At 43.6% G+C, this 22,413-nt stretch overlaps 1 protein-coding gene across 1 annotated transcript; it reads left to right on the forward strand.

The window, feature by feature from the left end:
- Window positions 1-14,636, forward strand: ETV7 (ETS variant transcription factor 7). The gene is made up of 8 exons (XM_048498113.1): window positions 1-162; window positions 2,370-2,499; window positions 3,958-4,122; window positions 6,532-6,651; window positions 9,364-9,606; window positions 11,562-11,704; window positions 12,408-12,508; window positions 14,069-14,636. The coding sequence occupies exons 1-8, from the start codon at window positions 157-159 to the stop codon at window positions 14,184-14,186; spliced, it is 1,026 nt and encodes a 341-aa protein (XP_048354070.1). The 5' UTR covers window positions 1-156; the 3' UTR covers window positions 14,187-14,636.
- Window positions 14,637-22,413: the final 7,777 nt, after the last annotated feature.

The following is a 22,413-nucleotide window of genomic DNA, read 5'->3' on the forward strand; positions in this document are numbered from 1 at the left end:
ATTTTTATTTTCGTTTCCTGGAAGGCCAGACTCGGAGCCCACGCTGCTCGGCAGTTGCCTTCTAGCAGATCCAGAGGATAACTTTGTGCGGAGGAGGAGAGCGTGGCATCCAGAAATTCCCAGCCCCCTGAAGCAGAGGCTCCACCTCCACCTTTCATGCAGGTAAGAACTGAGCGGAGCACCTGGAACAGTTAGCACCCCCCCCCCGCGCCTGTGCGTTTTTTTTATCCTCTTCAGACTTCAGCCCAACCGTCCAGTCCAGTTTCATATGGAAACACCGCCCTTCACTCAGACACACCGTCCCGCTAGACTCGCGCTCTTCCTTTTTATCTCTGGCTCACCGCATCCCCAACCCATACGTGGGTTCGAATCCCTGCTGCTTCCTTCGTGACCCCAGATCGACTTCTCCTTTTTGCCAGATACTGTCACCGTGGTCTGCCTGGCGGACTCTAACCTCTGCCAGAATGTGCGCAATCTGGCATTCCCCAGAGTCATTTAGCAAGGAAGAAAGATACCATGCAGCTGCTAATGTACTTCAATGAGTTGTGTTTTGAACAACAAAAAATATTTCAGGGAGGGGGGATATAAAAACTCCATAGATACTTTGAACTCCTCACAAAAGACATTCTTCCATGTCCTGCGAAAATATTCTTTAAAGGCTTTCGCAAGTTTAACAATCTACCCTACCTTGTGCAAGGAAAAACTAGGGGGCATGGATGCTTCCTTACCATCCTCTTGGACCAATAATGGAGCATTGTTCATAGAGCACTGAACGGACCTAAGTACAACACTGCTAATCTTCCAGGCTACTCAGACATGTCTTCTTACTTGGGGTGTGTATATGTGTAAAGTGCCATCAAGTGACAACCTTCTTGTGGTGACCCTTCATGGTGTTTTCAAGGCAAGAGGCAGACTGAGATGGTTTGCCATTGCCTGACTCTGTGTAACAACCCTGGACTTCTTTGATGGTCTCCCATCCCATCCAAGTACTAGTCAAAGCAGACCTGCTTCGTTTTCAAGATCTGATGAGATCGGGCTAGCACTGGACCATACTTATCATGGTACATTTTATTTCTAGTCCACACTCCTTGCATCCCAAGAACGCTTTCCTTGTTAGATAACAATTCAGAAGTGGCTCCATAAATTGTCAGTATATTCTTGTCTGCAACTGCCTGCTGTCTACAGTAGGGGGAGGCTGCAGCACAGATGTTCTGTCCAAGGGAGACAGAAGATCAGTTTGGTAAGAGACTTTGACTATTCCTTCTGCTGACAGCCTGGAGTTTCATGCTTGGAGTAAACACAGGCCTTGTGCTGCACAAGCTTGTTTCCTGTGGTATCCATAACAGCAAAGCAGTTCCATAACACTCCAGCAGGAATGTCAGACTGCACCAACCTTATGAAGTCATGTGTGTACTGTAAATATGCCCACACAGTTATGTCCAACCTCTTTTGAGTCATGGTGGATTTATGCTCAGATTGTGAGATCAGAAATAGAGCATATATGAATTGTGTACGTTGATCTTATCATTCATGGAACCAGTGGTCCTGGTTCCAGTGGTCATGGAACCAGTGGTCCTTGAGGACACACATGCAAACCTTTCAACTGCTTGCTAGCCCAGGAATCCCTTTGCCAGCTGCCCCCCTATTGTCCAAAATTTCTCACTATGCCCCTTAATGTTTCCAGTGCCCCCAGGGGGGCAGTACCACTTAGGAATCCCAGGCCTAAATGAAGAACATTAAGAGTACATTTCCTAGGAGCAGTGCTTACTTTGAAGCAGGAAGTGTAAGTCAAATGGGGGTCCCAAATAGGCATGTTTGTCCCAAAATAAATTCAAAAGCTATGTAATAACTTTTATTAAGCTCAAACAGTGTGTGAACTTGTGAGTTCTCCAAAATTCTTCATCAAGCTGGATGTTGGGCTGGAGGTGGGGAGATGTTTCAGACCATGACCTTGAGGACCTTTGTCTGTGCTGGTTTAGAATGTCCTGTAGACTTCAGGCCCAGGGCAGAGGTAGTTTCAGGCACCTTGGCCTTAGTGTGTAAGCTATTATTAATTAATCCTCTGAGTAAAGACCCCTGCATATCACCAACAAAACACTCATGTCCCATGCAAGAAAGAGAATAGAGAGATAAAACATGGTGGACCTTATATTAGCATTACGGGAGTTTAATAGTCATACTGGAGACTAAAATAATGAGATTTACTTCTGAATAAACAGGCATAGGATTTTAGGTAATTTTAGTGCGGTTTTAGATATAAATACACACACGCGCCCCTTTGATTGGCTCCATGGTGCCTAAAAGTATCTAATTCTTGCACCTTGGAAAGCCAGATTATTCTGTCCTGTATTATTTTCTTTTTTCTGAAGGGCAAAGTGGTAGCCAGTTCTTCAAGTCCTGTGACAGTTTCTACTTTGCCCCAACATCTGCAGCTCACATCTGTGACATCATTACAGCCACTCTATGAGGGACAAATCTGCACATTACCAGGCCATCTCAGTGAGTACAAGAGGCATCATCTGAGGGGGGCACAAATCGGTATAAATTAGTACCTCAATATCAGTGCTTAACTGTTTATACAATACTATGCATCAATTGATTGTATATATTTATTTGTGTAGAAAATGTATAATAAACCATAAAAAAACAAGACATACAAGTCCTTAGGCCAGTCACATACTGTCATCCTATGTTACAGGATTGTTGTGAGGATAAAATGGAGGAGAGGAGATCATTGTAAGCCACTTCGATTCCTCACTGGGGGAAATAGGTGGAGCATAAATTAAGTAAATAAAATAATCAATTAATAAATAATTCATATCCCACTTTTTTCATTATTGTGAACCTAAAGTGTCTTGGAATATTTCCCCTTTTTCCATTTTATCCTCGCAATCACTAAAACAATCAATTAATACATAGTTTACACCCCATTTTTTTCCTTTGGTGGGGACCCAAAGTGGTATACTATAATTTCCCCTTCTCCATTTTATCCTCACAATCCCCTTGGAGATAGGCTAGGTTTAGAGTTTAGTCGCCAAGTGAGCTTCCATGGCTGAGTGGGGATTCAAACCTTGGTCTCCCAGGTCCTAGCCTGACACTCTAAGCTCTACACTACAATAGCTGTCAATAACTTTTAGCAGTATGCTTTATAACAGTATGCTTTATAACAGGTGGATTGCAGGCCTTGGAGGGAAAGCAGCAGCAGGAACTCTAGAAGGCCAGGGAGAGGCTTTAATGCTAGCCTCCTCCCTCAGTCCTCTTTATCTCTTAGCTTTTCCATCATGAGAAAGGAGCCAAGAGTGTTTTGTCTGAAGCCTCAGTTCTTGTACTCATCTAATATATTATAAAACGCCCAGGAGACTGATCAAAAGGTGGGTCAACATATAAATACTCTCACCTTTCATTTTAAAGTATACATTTGTTCTTTTAGCTCTTATGAATGCATGTTCTTATGAATAGCTTTAGCTCTTATGAATAGCTTTGGAAAAGTATAGCAGGCAGGCACTGTCTGGTAAAATTTTTAGAAACAAGGGCATGGGCGGGGAGGCTGGATGGGATGAGCAAAATTTCTAGTGGCCGGAGTGAGACTTCAGTCCCCGATCCACTTTCTGTAAACGGAATGCGGTGAAATGCATTCAAGTTTCTTTCTTTTTTTGCCTTTTTCAGTTGGGCAGAGGCTTGATATATGTTGCCTTCATAATCAAGTAGGTGGTAAACAGGTAATAAAAGAAAAGTCAGCAGCACATCTTGCAGTGCAGCTGGGAACTGTCTTCCAGACAGGGATGGATGTAATTGAGCCTGGGTGTTTATCGGTAAAATATGAAATACAAACATCAATACCTGGGCTCATGGAAATTACCTCCTTTCTTTCTGGCATATATTTTGCTTTCAGTGCTTTTCCAGCATTGAAGAGACTGTCTTCTTATTTTAATTTAAATATCACATGCTTGGTTTCAGGAATCCAGCCCTCTCTGTGGAGCAAGGATGATGTGATTCACTGGTTAAGATGGGCAGAAAAGGAATATTCACTCAAGAAAACTGATGAAAGTAAATTTGAAATGAATGGAAAAGCCCTTTGTATTCTCACCAAAGAAGATTTCAGAATCCGGGCTCCTAATTCAGGTTACAGGCGCTGCGACTAAAATGTGCATTTCCAAGTCTGGATTTCATTCTGACAGTCAGAGTGTGTCGACTTAAAACTGTTCTTTCATTTGCTTCTCTAAGCACTAATTGTGAGGTTAAATTGTGATGGCATAGTTCTTCAGGGCCCACAAAACAGAGCTGTTCCACCAGGCATGCAGCTGAGGCAGCAACGGTTGTCTATTGTGACCTCCCCCCTTCCATCCACCAACCACCACTGTCCTGCCACCCGTTGGAAGAGTTGCATAGTTGCTTCAAAACAAAGCCACTGACTACCACCAAGCTTACTCCTAAGTAACGCACTCCTCGGAGTCAACCGTTTTTTCCTAAACTAAAACCTCAGTATTCAGGTTACATTGCCATGTTGGCACTTTGCGATAAATAAGTGGGTTTTGGGTTGCAATTTGGGCACTCGGTCTTGAAAAGGTTCGCCATCACTGCCCTACAGAGTCACTGTAAACTGACTGTGATTTGACAGCACTTTCCTCCCACCAAGCATCCATACCATTGGATTATATGAGTCAGGCCTGTTAAAATTATGTATTTTAGCCTGGCTCCTAAAAGAAAGTAAAGTAGGCACCGGGTCAACATCAAGGGGGAGGGCATTCCAAAAGTGAGTTGCTGCCACTGAAAATTCACTGTCTGTAGTCCCTGTCTGTCTTACCTCTGAAGGCTGAGTTTGCTCTTAGCTAATGGGTTGGACAGCATGGAAGGAGATAGTCCTTCAGGTACTTTGGCCCCTAGTCATTTAGGGGCTTAAATGTAAGAGCCAGCACTTTGAATTGTTCTTGAGAACAGATGGGTAACCAATGAAAATCTTTCAGTATGCTGCAGGGGTAATGTAATCCCCATAACCAACCACTGACAGTTGCCTGGCCATTATATTTTGGACCAGTGAAAGTATGTTTTGAAATAATTTTTTCTTTCAGTGGCACATTATATTACATTTCTATCCTCAGATAACATTTCCTAGCTCCCAAAGGCAAATTTTAAAGAAAAACCACTAAATTAAATAGATAATCTGTGCTTAAATGAAATAAATAATCTGAGGCAAACTGAGGAGACAAAAAGCTGTAAAGGAGTTCTATAGTACTGAAAGTTAGTAGATTACCACTAATGTGCTTTATGTGGTCTGTGTTGTGCTTATTCTCAGGAGGTGCCCTAGTCCCTGCACTTGGTATTGGATTTTGGACTTGTATTTCCTGGGGTTGGGAGGAAAGTGAACTTGTCTGGACAAATCATTTCCCACATGGTTGTGGGAAGAAAGCACTACAAATTTAGTTGAAGGTAGAGGCATTCTAAAAACAATGACACTGGCTAGCCATTGGAACACACTAGATTCTTCTGAATGTCTACTGGAATACCTTGAATAGGATTTCTGAATGGCAGTGGCCATTAAACCAGGAGTGATTGGTTGCTTATGGTTTTTAGGGACCATCACCAGCTGGCCAAACTGAAAAGTTATTTCCAGTTGAAATGCTCTGAAATGTCTGAGGAAGGCTGAAAAATGAATGCATTAGGAATCTCATAATCACTGAAACATCTAGTGAGCATTTCAAAGATCATGGGTCCTTCAGTACTTATAATTCCCCATCTGCCAAGAAATAAATTATTCTTCTAAACTGCTTTCCATAGATGATTCCATATGGGTTGAACCATGCCAAGCAGGTTGTAGGATCATTACCTATTCTAACAGATTCTCTGGAGGAGGGGAACAATGTGACAGTCTCCTTTTTAGTACATTTTCTGGTGATTCTTAGATGGGTGCATAAATGAAAACATCATGGGCATGACTAAATCCACCCTGAATATATCCAGGGGCATAAGGGCTGGGGTTTCAGTTTCCCTTTTACTTGAGAGCAGAAATGGATATTCTGAATAGGGGGTATGCACCAGCTGGAATTTCCTCATTGAATTCAGTCCTACTGAAGAGAAGAAGAAGAAGAAGAGTTTGGATTTATATCCCCCCTTTCTCTCCTGTAGGAGGGGCTGACAATCTCCTTTCCCTTCCCCCCTCACAACAAACACCCTGTGAGGTGAGTGGGGCTGAGAGAGCTCCGGAAAGCTGTGACTAGCCCAAGGTCACCCAGCTGGCATGTGTGGGAGTGCGCAGGCTAATCTGAATTCCCCAGATAAGCCTCCACAACTCGAGCGGCAGAGCTGGGAATCAAACCCGGTTCCTCCAGATCAGCGTGCACCTGCTCTTAGCCACTACGCCACTGCTGCTCATACTGGATGAAAAAGTTGACGAGAATTTATTTCAAAATGAAATAACATCACAAAAGGCGTGTCAGTGGTCCACACATTTGTTAGAGGTTGCAGACAGTTAATACTAATTTTTTTTAAAATATCTGTTACTTGGAATTGGTCTTTTTGTTTCTTTCCCTACAGGAGATGTTTTGTATGAGTTACTCCAATATATTAAGACCCAGAGAACACTAGTTTGCAGCCCTTTCTTTAACTCTCCTTTAAGGGACGCAGACCATGCACAGACCCAGAGTGCCTCAGAAGGTGAGTGCTATGGCCTTGGCTCCAGTGGTGTGGCCTTTCTGGAGAAAAGAATTAATATGGAAATTCTCTGATGACCTAAATAGAATATGATTTGATTGAGCATCTTTATTTTTACTTATATTTAGTAAATGTAATTTAAGAAGAGCCCCATGTTAATGTTATGATTCAATAACAACAGATACTTGAACTGAAATATTTGGTTAGAAAAAAAATCAATCATGGTTTAAACATTATTTTTAAATACAGTATTTTAGACCACTGGGTAGAATTTGTCTTGTGGAGTATCACAGGGCTATATTCTCTCACTCATGCTATCTATCTATATAAAAATCTAACAGTGTGTTTGTCCCTGATGGTCTCCCTCAGAAGCTGCTGGATGGATCGCCCCCAAATGTTCACAGGACGTCCCTCCCTGTTGCGGGCAGGTAATCGGACCTTCACATCACCGAAAGTCCATACCTGAGCCAGGTAAAACATCTTTTTCCTGGCGCACCAGGCCATGAAGCTGGCTGTGTTTAACTGTCACCCTTAGAATGTTCGTGCAGCATGTCTGTGGCCTGAGGGGTTGGTATGCCCTTAGAATGTTCGTGCAGATGGGCAGAGATGAGCAGTGAAAACAGTAAATAGGTAATACTGTTAGGTAATATGAGTGGAAGTGAAACACATACACACTTTGCCGTGTGAGACATCAGGTGCCCCCCCCCCCCTCACATGCAGGTTGCTTTCACTCTCTGTGCCTCACCCACTGCTACCACACAATATACATCCATCTCATCCTCACACACCTCACTCTGCCCTCCCTCACATCCAACCACCACTTACCCACTTCCTCACCCATATTCACCACAGCTCTCTTTCACTAAAAGCGGGCTGAAGTTTGCCTTTTTCTTCTAAGAAAATCCGCGGGGTCGGTGCGAACCAACACTACCGGCTCTGCTTCTTTTGCACGTGGCCCTTTAAGAACCCAGGGAGCTGGCCTTGATCTGAGCGCCTCACCACCTTGCCTCTGCTGCCTGACTGGGATAGCCTGCTTGCCCCAGTTCTGCCTCACCCAAGCCAGGACTGTGCGTGTCAACCAGCCTCATGGACAGCGGGATTCACACTCTGGACAGTTCCGTTGTGGAATGGGAAGGGTTACCTTATACTAAAAAAACAAGACAGCACCATATAACGATGTGCATTGAAAAGGGAAAGAGGGATTCCATTTGACCACCCCAAAAGGCTATTCTGGGGGTCATTGGACCTGCATGGACATCTGTGTGGGTTGCAGACTGTGAGGAGAAGGACAATTGCCACAACAACGTGTGGCCAGGCCCTCTAGTTTAATATAATGAAGCTGCTGAGTTAGATTGCTTTCCCCCAGCCCTGGGAGTCCTGCTGGGCTGTGGCTCCACCCCCAGCAGCTCCCCAGCCGGTCCCTGGGTCAGCAAGGGAGGCAGTCAGGGGCTTTCCCGGGAGTCCAGTTGGGCTGTGGCCCTGCCCCCAGTAGCTCCCCAGTCAGTCCCTGAGTGGGGAGGGAGGCAGCTAGGGGCTTTTTTCCCCCAAACCAACTGTTTGAAAATAAAAATACAGGAAGAGGGAAGGCAGCACGCTGGGCCCAGGAGGTAAGTGGAGGTGTGTGGTGTGTAGGGGGGCATGGCACAGGGGCATGGTGTGGGGGCCCATGGGGGGGTGGAAAACTCAGAGTCCGCCCTGGGCTCCATTTCCCCCAGCTACGCCTCTGGGGAATAGCTATTTTATTTTTGGTATTAACTAAAAATGTTTTCAACAGTTACTGTAAGCCTCCTTGAACCAACAGGCAAGATTGGGTATAAATGTTTTAATAAATGAATACTTTATGTGAAAATTATTTTACTGGAATAATATTTCTAAAAAATTACATTTCTCAAAATTTCTCTTACCTTTCTCCTTTTTAAGAACCAGTTCCCCCTGAAGGCACTGAAAATAATTGATACCCTAATGTCAGCACTCACTCATAGCATGATTTTATTTATTTATTTTATTTTATTAAACTTATAGGCCGCCTATCCCCGAAGGGCTCAATGTGCTGTGGATATGCTTGTCCACTCATCTCTTTCAATATAATTTAACTTTCATCTGTGAAGGTCACTGGAGCACCTCATCCCTTAGTTCCATGTTAGTTCCATAGTGAACTTGATGATTACAATACCCCTTCCACCTCATGACAGGAAATGCATAAATAAGAAATTTAGCTCTAGTTTTGATTTGACCTGCACAATCAAGTGAATTTATACCTTTATTTTTCATACAGATTATTGTATGTACTTGTGGTTTTATTTTTTTCTCTGTCCCTCAGTTTATAAACCCATAGATATACTTTTTCACTAACTTAGGTAAATAATATTAATTGCAACTCTGGAATTGCCAAGCTTGCCTAATAGTGTGTGGGGAATGGCATTAATTTTATGACACAATACATCTATGGAAATGAAACATTTTCTATGGAAAAGTAAGGCATTTCAACAGCAACAAAAGTCTACCCCACATCTCTCTCTTTTCCCACTTACCTCAGTGGAAGGTCCTTATGCTGCCGTTACAGGAATTAATCTACTGGATGTAACTCATGGTAATTATGCTGGTTTGCACCACATGAGTCTGTGGTTGGTTTGAATCCTAGGTTTACTTGTTTGTAATTTGTTCCATGGCATTCAGTTGATTGATAATATATTAGATGCACTGGTCTCCTCACAGGCTTGAAGGGCAAGTTAGACAGTTGTGCAGGAAGTGGCCATCCACTGCCTATGGAATGTTTGCTGGTCACAACCAGTCGTCCAGGCAATGCAGAACAATCCATATCACCTACCAGCAAATTCTATGCTCCTGGGGCAATTAATCTCTTACACCAAGATCGCAGTACAGAGGTCAGTGACAGCACAAACGTTGCCTACCCTCTTCCTGTGTCATCACCAGTTCCAGTCAGTGGTAAAATTGCAGGTAAGTATGGTCTCCTGATGACCCTATAATAATCTATGTTACATGTGACTGTTTGACAAGAATGGTGAATACATTGTATTTGGCATTTATATGGTGCTGTTCATAAGTGTTCAGATGTTTTGCAGTAATCTTTGCAACAGCTTTGTGAAGTGGGCTGTTCCACGAATAGCAGTTAAAAGGCTGGGGCTGGGAGAGAATGGCCTGCTGAAGGCTGCGCAGAGACTTGAATAATGGACTTAAGCTCAGATACTCTACCCACTTAGGGTCAGTTCATGGTACAAGCAGTTGCTGGGTGCACTGGGATGACAAAGTGGTGGTGTGGTACAACTGCCTCATCCTTTCCTTGCCCTTCTGGCCATCCATCCGTCTGTCCGTCCGTCCGTCCATCCCTCCCTCCCTCAAGTTGCAATCAGAAAGGATTTCGAGTACCCTGAGGAAGCACTCCCCCATCCTGATTGTTTGGGGTGTGACAATACTTCCAGAACATATGTCTCCCTCTGATTATTGCTAGGGTAAGGAGGGGAAGAAAGAGGCCAAGAATGGCTGCTGGGAGCAGGACAGAGATTAAGGCTTTACATTTTGAAAAGCTTTTGATATAATCACAATAGCCCCTTTTGCCCCGCCTTCCTCCATTTCCCTGGTTCTAAGTCTTCTACCTCTGGAGCCCAATCTGGAGGCAAAGGTGGGAGGAGGCTCTTCCACGTCTCTGTGGCTGCCACCTTCGTACTTTGCTGGAACAGCATAAGAGACTGCCCAACTCTTGAGGCAGCCGAATTTTATTTACTTCATTCAAAGGCCACCTTTCTCAGTGAGATAATATACCTATGAAATAAAAAATACCTATTAAAATGAAATAGAGTAACCAAGCAATAAAGCTGTCCCTTTACCAACTCTCTCCTAAATGGTTTGGAGAGTGTAATGCAAGTTATTAGCTCACATCTGCTGCCTGGATCTTATCTGAATCCAGAACTTACGTCCACAGAAAATGTCAGTATTCTAGTCTTCTAAGTACAAAAGCACACATACTGATTTTTAGATCAGGAAAAAAACTCAGTCATGAATTCCATTCTAAGGTTATTTTCCCCACAGAAGTTTGTAAAAGGTCCCTTGTGGAAACATGTACCACGTAAGAACATAAGAACCTAAGAACCTAAGAACAAGCCAGCTGGATCAGACCAGAGTCCATCTAGTCCAGCTCTGCTACTCGCAGTGGCCCACCAGGTGCCATTGGGAGCTCACATGCAGGATGTGAAAGCAATGGCCTTCTGCGGCTGTTGCTCCCGAGCACCTGGACTGTTAAGGCATTTGCAATCTCAGATCAAAGAAGATCAAGATTGGTATCCATAAATCGACTTCTCCTCCATAAATCTGTCCAAGCCCCTTTTAAAGTTATTGTCTGTTATTGTCAGTATAATTAAAGTGGAACTATATGGTAATATGGAAAGGAGGATGAATTCAATGATCCTTTTCTGATAGAAGAAGCCTTGATGTTCTGGAGGAACATTCTTGTCTTAGCAGGAGGATTCAGTGGTTCTAGTTCAGGGGTCTGTAACCTGCGGCTCTCCAGATGTTCATGGACTACAAATCCCATCAGCCCCAGCCAGCATGGGAGCCATTTAAGGAAAATGTAGAGGGGATCGGTAGGCAGGAGGGGGTACTCAGCAAGCAGAAAGTGTTAAGCATTTTTCCTATTACTTTCTCTACTGTAAATGCATTGCTCTCACATTCATGGTACCTCTGCAAATGTGGAATCATATGGTCATGTCATCAAATTCCCTTCCCCGCCCCCAATCCATGAGGTTGAATGTGTTGCTTCTCATGTGCTGCATGGTAATGAGGGCTGCTCTATACTCTGTGGGTGTATGTGAATCATGTGAGCCAGTTCCTGCTTTCGTCAGTCACTGCACAGTATATGCATTCCTCAGGTGTGCTCACTATGTCTTTTCCTATCTCAGACTGCAGGTTTCTCTGGGATTATGTCTACCAGCTCCTCTGTGATAGCCGATATGAATCATATATCAAATGGGAAGATAAAGAAGCCAAGATATTTCGGGTGGTTGACCCCCATGGACTAGCCAGACTCTGGGGAAATCACAAGGTACCAAAAAAAAGCTGATCACTTGAACCTATGTAAAAATGGTACATTGTGACCTTCCATGGGTGCCTATTCTAGGTTTTTATCGCCATCTTCTACTGTCTTGTTGCTTCAAGTTTTTAATGGTGTGGTTGTTGTACACACCGGTTTCATATGGTACTGTTTTAATTGTTTTTATACTGATGTTTGCCGCCCTAAGCCCTGTTGGGAAGGGTGGGATACAAATTTAAGAAATCAATAAATAATCTCTAGGAATCAGTGTTTCAGGATTTGACATCTGGTTACCTCTGTAAATGTCCATGAGCAAACACACTCCATGATATATTGTCTCCCAATGGTATCAACTCAGATTTTGTCCAATTAATTGAATACCCAGACAACTCTCCAAAGGTATTAATTATATTTATTAATGCAGGAATAAAAGACTGAGGTTCCGAAATAATCAATAAAAGGGCCATTTGCACAAATAATAATTTTCAATTCCAAAAAGTTATATAAAAAGCCATGGATATTGTAATTTTGTCTGATGGCACAAACCAACGGTTCCAGACAGGAGGAAGAAGATAATCTTGTCTACCCCTCCAAGAGGGAATGGTGTGGGGAATATTTCACTAGTCATCATGCTGGATCTAGGAGATGTATTGAGAATTCTAATCCATTTCAAAAATTCATGAGGAAATTTCCAGTGTATTTTGTTCTTTAACAGAACCGCATGAACATGACATATGAGAAGATGTCAAGAGCTCTGAGACATTACTATAAACTCAACATAATCAAAAAGGAACCAGGACAGAAACTTTTATTCAGGTGAGGAAAAAAGATGAGATCAGGGAAATATTGGTAGGGAAGATCATGCTGGCAGAGCAAATGGGAACTCTTAGACAGGGATGGAAGAAGAGTCTCAGCTGTGGACACATGCTCACCTGCAGCAGAGAGAAGTTCCAGGAACAGATACATACCAGTCCCATACCTGTTCTAAAAACACAACAAATGCAAGGTGGGATTTTTTGAAATCTAGTTGGTTGAATCAGAGGTCCTTCCTTGGTGGAAAAGACAAGGAATAGCAATCAGGAACTGATATCAGAGACAGCCAGTCTGGTGGTTTGAGGGGATTTGAACCTTCTTCTCCCTTAGCATGTCAGATGTGAACCTTTAGTGGATATGTGAACCTCCTAAAACCTGAAGTTATGACTTGGATTAAAAGTATGAGGCCTCTCTAGACCCCAGTGACTTGGGAGTCAAATAGAGAATACGGATTACTCTTTTGGAGCAATCAGGAATCCAGAAGGGAAGATTCCTCTAGCATATGAACCAAACAAATCATACAGTCTAATAACATTGTGATTTGCCTTGAATTTCAGCAAGGAAAGTGAACTACAAATAAAGTAAATAAATCATCTGATTTAATAATGTTTGGATTTACTATACTGATCCAGGAGCTGTTCCACCGGGCTTTTGTGTGGGCCAGCCACTGCCAAGCTATCCTTTATATTATAACACCTGACTGACTGACACAATGCCTGATCTTCCTCTCAGGAGAATTGACGTTCCGTGGTTTGCCATCTATGTGTCTTGTAATTTTGGATTGGTTTGTTTTAAAACTGTTACTTATTAGGGTTTAATATGTTTTATCTTTGGTTGTACACCTTCGGGGGTGGGCGGTATAGCAAAACTAATAATAAACAAACAAACAAATAATCCCTTGTTGTACGCAGGCATCCAACTCTGCATTATCAAAAGCTTCAGATGTGCTTTCTGTTTTTCAGAAGTCCAGAAGCAGTGTAAAATTCTTTTCAGAGCAACTGGGCTGAAATAAACTGTTTCAATTTGTGTTTATATTCATGTACCTGAGTTAAGTGAAGATACTGGGTCTGAAATATGTCAAATATGTACAGTTGAGAGAGAACCAGTGTCTTATCCTAAGGTTGAATTTGGCATCCATGTTCAGATAAGCACCGAGAGAGAGTTTTACTGAGCATATGGAACTATTTGTTCTGCAAAAAATGACAAGATTAATTTTTTAGATGTTCCCAAATCTTCAATATTGTGATAAGTCTCGTTTGGTCCTTTCTGATTTTCTTTTTAGTGCTTTCAGATGATATCGGCCAAACCAGAGACTGAGAATTGAATTTAGTTTAAATATGAATAAATAAAATAAATACAGAATATATTTTACCAGTTTGGTCCCAGTTTAGCATTGGGATTTTTTAATGTAACTGGTCATTTAGCTGTTCTCATTCAGTACTCTGCATTGCAGAATTATTAAGTTTGTATAGATATATGTCTTCTTCCCACCAGTGACACATTATTTCAGACTATTCAAGCATTGGATCACAAATGGCTCATTGTGCCTTTTTTAAATTCCAGATATTTGAGAATTCCCGGAGAGGTGAAATCTGACAAGTCCAGTAAATTTGATCAGCTGGACAATGAAGAAGAGGAAGGGGAGGACTGGAAAGAAGAGGGTTTAGAAATTTCACCCTAGAAGCCTTTCTAGGTATAGTTGGCACCAAGAAGTTGTGTTGTGCAAAGGCTTGAAATGACAAAGTGAAGTAAAGAGATGTCTCGGGGCTTCTCTCTGCTGTAGTGTATCCATAGCTCAGATGGATAGTAGAGGGTTTCTGTCTCCTTCCTCGCTGATCATCTGCTTTGAAAATGCTCCTTTGTGAGTTCATGGCCGTTTTTTGCACGGCACAATTACACCGGGTTGAGATGGGATCATATATACCTGGGCTATTTTATCCTGGTTTCTCTATACGCGCGGTTCCCTGCTTCTGCCCAGGAGCAGAGTTGGTAATGCTCCAGTTTGCTCCACATGACCTGAATTTCTGTATTTGCTTCGGAAGCATTTCTGAGCATGCCCAGTGTCCCGTGTTCCAATTGGCTGTTGCTTTTGATTGGCAGCTTGAACGGACGTCAGCCGACTGAGCAGGAACAATACACTTGGGTCTGGGAGGGTGGGAGATCAGCCGGCTGGGCAGGAACAATACACTTGGTCTGCCCTTGATTGGTGTTTTTGTGTATGTGCTGTGGGAATGGAAGAAATTGTTCTGTGTTTTTAATGGTTTAAAATAAGATTTTGCTATCAGAGGGAGAAAACTAGTGAACAGGTCTGCTAATTGATTTAAAATAAAGCTTGTACTGAGGAAAATAGACCAAGTGATTTTTCTGATTGGCTGTTGTTTTTGAGTGGCAGCTGGAATTACCTGTGAGCTTCCCCAATATTCTGCGTTCTGATTGGCTGCTGTTTTTGAGTGGCAGCTTGAATGAACTTTAGGCAGGGAGATTAGCCGGCTGGGCAGGAAAAATAAACCGGTCCTGTTCCTGGTTGGTTTTTGCACGGCACAGGCACAAGCAGCATCACACTGGGATTTTTAAAAAGAACCTCCAGACTGGTGATTTTTGAAAATCCCAGGCTAAGGTAAATATTGCGGGGAGGGGGGGGGCACACTGAGGCAGACCCTGTGCAGTTTCAGGAGCCGTGCGGAATTCCCTGCTGCACAGGGATATTTTCCATGCTCACCCCGGGATATTTTGACCGTGTAAAAATTACATGTATGTGGGGCATTCTGGTCCAAGAAGACAGTCTCATGAATCAGCTCCCCACTCACACCTTGTGACTGAGGAGTTTACACATCTGAGAGATCAGTTTTGATTAAGAAATTTTTTCAGTCACAGCAAGTTGTGCAGTTATGCAACCACCACCACATACATCTACACCTTTTGTGCCCAGTTAAAACGAGCAAAAGGAGGATAGAATGAAAAGGCACAGGATATCCAATATAAACAATTGCAAAAGCTACCTATGGCCGTTTCCGCACGGCCTCCTTGCGCCCCCACGCCGCCAAGAGTGCTGGCGTGGAAGCTCTTCGCGACGCAAGCGTCGCGAGCAGGCCAAGCGGAGGCCGCCGCAGGAGAGGCGGCTCCACACGGAGCCGCCTCTTCGCCCTCCTCCGTTCTACTCACGATGTCCTCGTCGTCGCCTGCTGGCCGTCGGAGCCCCGCCCACGCTGCCCTCCAACCCCTGGAGGTGGGAGGACAGTGTGAAGGCGAGAATCCAACTGGCGATATCATAATAGAACGGAAGGCTAGCAGCATTATCTTGTGGCCTTGGTTCGCACCGCACCTCCGGGAAGGCGCTTCCTCTAACAACAACCCAGGGGTTTGTTTGTTGTTTAGAAGCTGACAGCGCCCTGGGGAAGCGCATTCAGGTCGCCCGCTGCTGCGTTGCAGCAGTGAAAGCGCGTGCGGCATTAAACTGGGCTGGCGTTTTTTACCGCCCAGGCGATCGTTTATAGACGTCGCGAGAGCGGCCTATGTGAGTTAATTAGGATGTCAGTTTCCTCCCATTTTGTTATCTTTTAGTAGAAGAGTCACCTCTCAAAAGTGCTGCAGCCTATGTTGTACAAACCCTTTGGGGATCGGGCGGTATAGAAATTGAATAAATAATAATAATAATAATAACTTTCCAGTGTGTCGATATCAATATTCAGATTAGCTTAAAGTAGACTTTAGAAGCTGTTTTTAATCCACTTCAGCACTTTCATAGTAAACTGCTGATGCAGATCTAAATCAAGATAATGGTTCTCATGTTTCTTAAATGCTTTTGCCAGGAAGATTACTTCAGTTTTTACTAAAGGGAAATGGAAGTTGAGTGAGGGAAAAGAAAGGTATTGATTTAGCAGCCCTGCAAATGAAAACAGACATTGGTCTTACCTGTGAAGGTGATTTCTCCATTGAGCGATTGGGAACATCTGGGTATTTGCTAATCCACCAATCAGGGAGGCAGGAATTTGCATAAATTTTTCCCAGGATTCCCTCTGTGCCTTGCTTCTCCTCCTCTCCTCAGTTTTGGATTCTCCCATCAGTAGTGACAGACGTGATGACAGTGTAGAGGTCATGTTCTCCATTTGAATAAATGGCATAAAAAACTCCAGAAAATTCAGAACAGTTAACTGTAATAACTTGAACAAACACAATGTCAATAATATATCATGAGGAAAAATCCAATGAAGAGGAAAAACAGCGGGTCAATCCAGAGGTGACCAACATTATAAAAAACACTGGGAAAAGAAACTAGTCTTGTAAAGAATTGATGAGAGGATGTCTGACCAATTTTTTGGGGGGCAGATGTTCCCAATCGCTCAATGGAGAAATCACCTTCACAGGTAAGACCAATGTCTGTTCTCCATTGAGCGAGGGAACATCTGGGTGACCTCCCCTAGCAGTGTCACAATCTTTTACAGGGTGGGGTCAAAATCCTCTCCAATAATATGTTGTAACACTCTGCGGCCATAGTCTGCATCTGCCGCACTGAAAATATTAAGCTTGTAATGTCTTACAAATGTTGAAAGAGAAGACCACGTTGCCGCTCTACAGATCTCTGTGACTGGGACATTATTATTAAAGGCTGCATTCGTGGAGGCATTACGTACGGAATGCGCCGTGATCCCTACAGGAATCGGCAACTTTTGGGTTTTGTATGCCTCTTCTATGCACTCTCTGAGACATTTACTGATAGCTTGAGAAGACAACTTTTGCCCCTTGTTGTGATTGGCAATGGAAACAAATAAAGACTCTGATCGTCTAAAAGTCTGAGTTCTAATGAGGAAGGCCTTCAAGGACCTCCTAACATCTAGCTTATGCCAATAAATTTCTTTTGAAAACACTCGGGGGGCGGTACAAAGTCCGAAGGGGAGGGCCCTGAATTGGAAGTGATCCTCCCCTATCCCGAATCTTAGGAATCTGCGATGCCCCTCGAAGATCGGGATATGAAGGTATGCCTCTGAAAGGTCTACCGACGTGAGGAACTCCTGGGGGTGAAGGGAATCCGCTATGGATCTCAGTGTCTCCATTCTGAAGTGTTTTAATTTTACAAATTGGTTGACGTATTTTAAATCTAGAATGGGCCGCCATTCCCCGTTTTTCTTGGGGACTGTGAATAGAATGGAGTACACCCCTTTTTCCCTTTGTTCCCGTGGAACAGGTTCCACTGCTTCGATTAGTAGCAGGTGAGAGATGGCTTCTAATTTTCTTAGTCTTTTTTCCGGATTTAAGGAGAGAGGGGACAGCAGGAAACGACTGGGGGGAAGGGCTGCAAACTCTATTACATAGCCTGAGGAAACAATTTCTAGGGACCAGGCATCTACCTTGGATGTCTTCCAAATCTGTTGGTACCTTAGAAGTCTGCCCCCCACTGCTACGCTGTTGGCGTCAGGCTTTGCTATTACGTGAGTCTTGGAAGGACCGGTCATTTCCTTGTTGCTTTCTGGGCATGAAGCCCTTCTTGAATTGCTGGCGGCCTTGGTTCCAGTACGGGCGCCTGAAGTCTCTTTTGGCCTGGCTGAAACTCTGCTGAAATGTCTGTCCCTGGTAGGGACGAAAATTGTTGCCGGAGCCTGATTTCTTGTCGAACCTGCGAAAGGACTTAGGCAAAAGTTTAGGTTTTTCTTTGGGGTCTATTAGGAACTCCTTAAGTTCATCTCCGAAGAGCTTATGCCCTTGAAAAGCGCACTCAGATACCAAAGCCTTGGATTTCCAATCTGTTTGCCATGCTCTTAACCAAAGGAGCCTGCGTGCAGCAACTGAAGATGCCATGGCTCGTGCCGCAAAGGTCACTGAGTCTATTGTGGCGTCTGAAGCAAAACACACTGACTTTAGCATCCTATTTACCCCCTCTATGGATCTGGTCTCACTTTCTGGGAGTAATTCTAATACTTTTCTTCCCCATGCAATGGATGCTCTGCACACAATGGATGCTGTGGCTGACGCTCTGATTACCATGGCCATCGCTTCATGAGACCTTCGGCATAATTGGTCTGCGCGTCTATCTTGCAGATCCTTAATTTGTCCCCTACCATCTTTGGAAACCGGCCCTGTGGACTGGAGAGCCGCCACCGGGCCATCTATAATAGGTACTTGCAAAATGGCATTGGCATAGGATGGTAGTGCATAAAGCTTTCGTAGGAAATTTGGGCATCGCCTATTTGCGGCTGGCTTATCCCATTCATTAGTGACCTGGGTCTCAAAGTATTCAGGAAAGGGGAAAACCTTTTTTGAATGGGCGTTGGAAGGAAAATATTGGCCATCCCCTTTGTGTAGTGAGGTCGGCTTTCTTTTGGATGCATCCTCACCACTCTTGGCTTCACCTAAATGTAGGGCAGAAACCGCTTTGGATAATAGGTATTGGTAGTCCTCAATTTTGAAAAAACGAGAGGACTGTTCAGTGACCTGGATCTCCTCAAGATCCTCTGTATCTGATAAGACTTCCCCCTCCTCTCTGCTGTGTGAGTCTGAATCGGAGGAATCATCTGCTCCAATGGCTGGGCTCAGCCTGGGCTTCTTGAGAGCTGCCTTTGTCTGCCAAACAGGGTTCATTCTCTTATTTTCCCTGATGGTGTGGCGTGGAGGGGAAGCCCTGGAACTATGCGGAGGACTCGAGGGTTCACGGCAAAGCTGCTCCCTGTACATGGCTAGCATTTCCTCCCTCATAGTGGCTTTCTCTTGTTGGAATGCCCCTTTAACGTAACTAAAAATTTCGGATTTTAAATCCTTCAGGGAAAGCTTACCCTCTGCCTGCGACTCTGCCAGCGATTGTGACTGGTCCTCTGGTAATATTAAGGCAGCATCTGAGCCCTGGCCTGGGACACCAAGGCACAATGGGCTGTTTGGAGCTTCTCCTGCTCCGTCGCGCCTAACGGCGGCCATTTTACGCGCCTCTTCCTTTTTAGTAGCGTTCTTTTCGGCTCGCCAGTACGCGATTCTCCGTCGAGAAAGCGGAGGCGGCCCCTCTCAGGGCTGCTGTCGCCTTCCCCGGCTGTTTCCTCGGGTGGTCGGCGGCTGGAGACGGTTCCGTCGCTCTCCTCCTCTGAGGAGAGAACCGTGTCCCGTTTTCGCGGCATGGCGGCTCTTTTTCCCGCCGCTCGCTGCTTGCCTGCAAGAGAGGATTGCCGGGCAGAGCGAAAAGCCGCTTGCGAGAGCCCGGCGGTTGCCGTTTGCGCGCCTTTTGAAAAACGCGCCCCTCGCCTCTAAACGCCAGCAATGGCTGGCAAGCTAAATAACAGTTATCGAAGAATATCAGTGGCAGTGAAGCCACTGCGACTGCACTCCCTAAGGCAGGAAACAAAACTGAGGAGAGGAGGAGAAGCAAGGCACAGAGGGAATCCTGGGAAAAATTTATGCAAATTCCTGCCTCCCTGATTGGTGGATTAGCAAATACCCAGATGTTCCCTCGCTCAATGGAGAACAAAGCTTTTCTTGTCCCAGTCATACAAAAACAACACACAAACTTGCATTACTGGGTTCCAGATATTTTAAGATGATGTAAGCAGGAATTGAGTAGGTCATGCTGCCACATAACTATGAGGGGAAATCCTCAGTCTTTTTCTTGTAATTGTTTTCCTTACCTGTTTATTTTGATTTGGTTTGTCACTATCATGTATAGGGTGTCACATGTGTTGGTTTCATTTCAAGAGCATTCTGACTTCTATCATTGGCCAGAGATCTGCATCTAATTGCATGCCTGGTGATCTCAAGTGATGACTGGTGATCTTTGAGGATGCATCAAATGATTTACCTAGCTTGTTCACTGATAAACTGAAGTGAGTGCACATCTGAATTACACATAATAACTTTGTTTCTGCTTGTGGATCTACTGTCTTTGGATCCAAGAGCTGATCTATGAAGACCTAGAATTTTATTTATTTGCACTGGATCTTGAATTATGGAGTGGACTTCCTTAAAGGTCACAAGACACATGGAGAGGGATGCAACTCTGGGCAGGGGTACTATTCCTGGGGCAAGTGAAACCTTTATCAGCTAAGGCCAGGTTGGGTAAAATGCCCTTGACAGAGAATGCTCACTGGACCATCTTGGATTTGAGGGACTCGCTGCATTCTCCTTATCTGTCATTGCACACTAATTTAGAAGGAAGGGAACTCAGAAAGAGGCCAATATACCCTACACAAAGGTACTATTTATTCATATTCTAATTTTAATGTGGGGATGGCAATACAATCCTCTCATGTGCCAGCAGGTTCTTTGCCTACAGCTGCATGCAAAAATCTCACATGCCTATTTGTGGATCACTTAGCTTGTGCTCAGCAGAGCAGAAGCGGAGTTTTTAACTGCTTTGCATTTTATGTTTCTAAAAGGTTCTAATTTTGAAAGGATTTGTGCTTGGGTCAATTTTTCAACTTGTTTTAAAATGTTTGTCTTTTTGCATTCTTCTGGTTTTACAGTTCTTTCTTTAGTTGTTTTAAAGATCTTTCTGTGTTGTATTTTTTGGAAGAGTGGTTTTGTGGAATTTTGAGTTGTTCCTGTTGGCTTTTAAATTTAAAAATATTTTAGCAGGTTCCAAGAAAAATTCTAATTATGTTTAATTACATTAACTACAAGTGAGAGTTTTGGCATTTTTAAAAAACACAAATGTCAAGCTTAGGGTTCCGTTCTCAAAAATATGTAAGGTTTGGTTAAGGCGATTCAGGCGATTAAAAAAATTAACTGAAGCATTTGTGCATAAAGTGCTATCAAGTCGCACCCTACATATGGTGACCCAGCAAGGAACTTTCAAGGCAGATGAGAAGCAGTAGTAGTTTGCCAGCTCCTTCCTGGCAATGACTTCCTTGGTTGTCACCCATCCAAGCACCGACTCTGTTTAGCTTCTTAGATCTGAAATTGACACATCTCAGACAATCAGCTGTGAGGAATCTTGTTCCCCAATAATAGGAGGGAAGACACAGTAGCAACAAAACAGCCAGACCATTCCAATGGTTTGACTGGGATATAAGGACTTAGATCTCCATTCCAATTTGTATCTGACGAAGGGTGTTTTGACTCTCAAAAGCTTATATTCCCAAAATCTTGGTGGTCTCTAAGGTGCTGCTGGATTTGAATCTAGCTGTTCTACTGCAGATCAATACAGCTATCCCCTGAAACTATTTTTTTGTAATATGTTATGTGTACATAGACTAAGTGTTGTCTTATAATAATTCAAACAGCCCAGCAAGTGGCAAGAGAACAAGTGTGTGTGGGTGCTGATCCTGCCCATTCCTCTAAGGCAGATTCAGCATGGGTTAAAAACAACGGTGTGAAAACAATGTAAAATGGTTTAAAAGGGTTTACACCGTTTTCACACCGCTGTTTTTGGCCCATGCCGAATCCGCCTAAGAGTCACTGCTGTACTAAAAGGAACAGGTTTTCACACCGTCATGCAGATATAGCTTAGACCAGTAACCAAACCAAACAATTCTCCACAATCCTGACATTCATGATAGAGCACATTGAATTTGGACTTTGTCTTGCATAGCAGTTCACATGAATTGCCTAGATGACTGAGAGTATACAGGTATGTATTAATCCTGCCAAACAAAAAAGTTGCGTTGCATCAACTGCTCTTTATGTGCACCCCAGTGTACAACGTAACCGTGAATAAAGTGCAATATTACAATACAAAACAACAGTAGTACGACTATTATTGAAGTCAATATCTCTTCCAGTGAGGCACAATTATTGAGTATTTGAAACAGTCACTTTAAGACGAGAATCCAACAAATGTTGCAACACAACTTTTTTGTTTGGTTGTATTAATGTTGCATCATTGTGGTATATTATACTATGTATTAATCCTGGCCATGAATCTTTAAAGTGAAGACAGAGCCTTCCTGAATTTGATAAGAAGGAGACGTTCTCAGCTTGCAGAGTAGTTCTAAGCA

Source organism: Sphaerodactylus townsendi, linkage group LG05 (genome assembly GCF_021028975.2).
Source record: "Sphaerodactylus townsendi isolate TG3544 linkage group LG05, MPM_Stown_v2.3, whole genome shotgun sequence".
Lineage (NCBI taxonomy): Eukaryota > Metazoa > Chordata > Lepidosauria > Squamata > Sphaerodactylidae > Sphaerodactylus > Sphaerodactylus townsendi.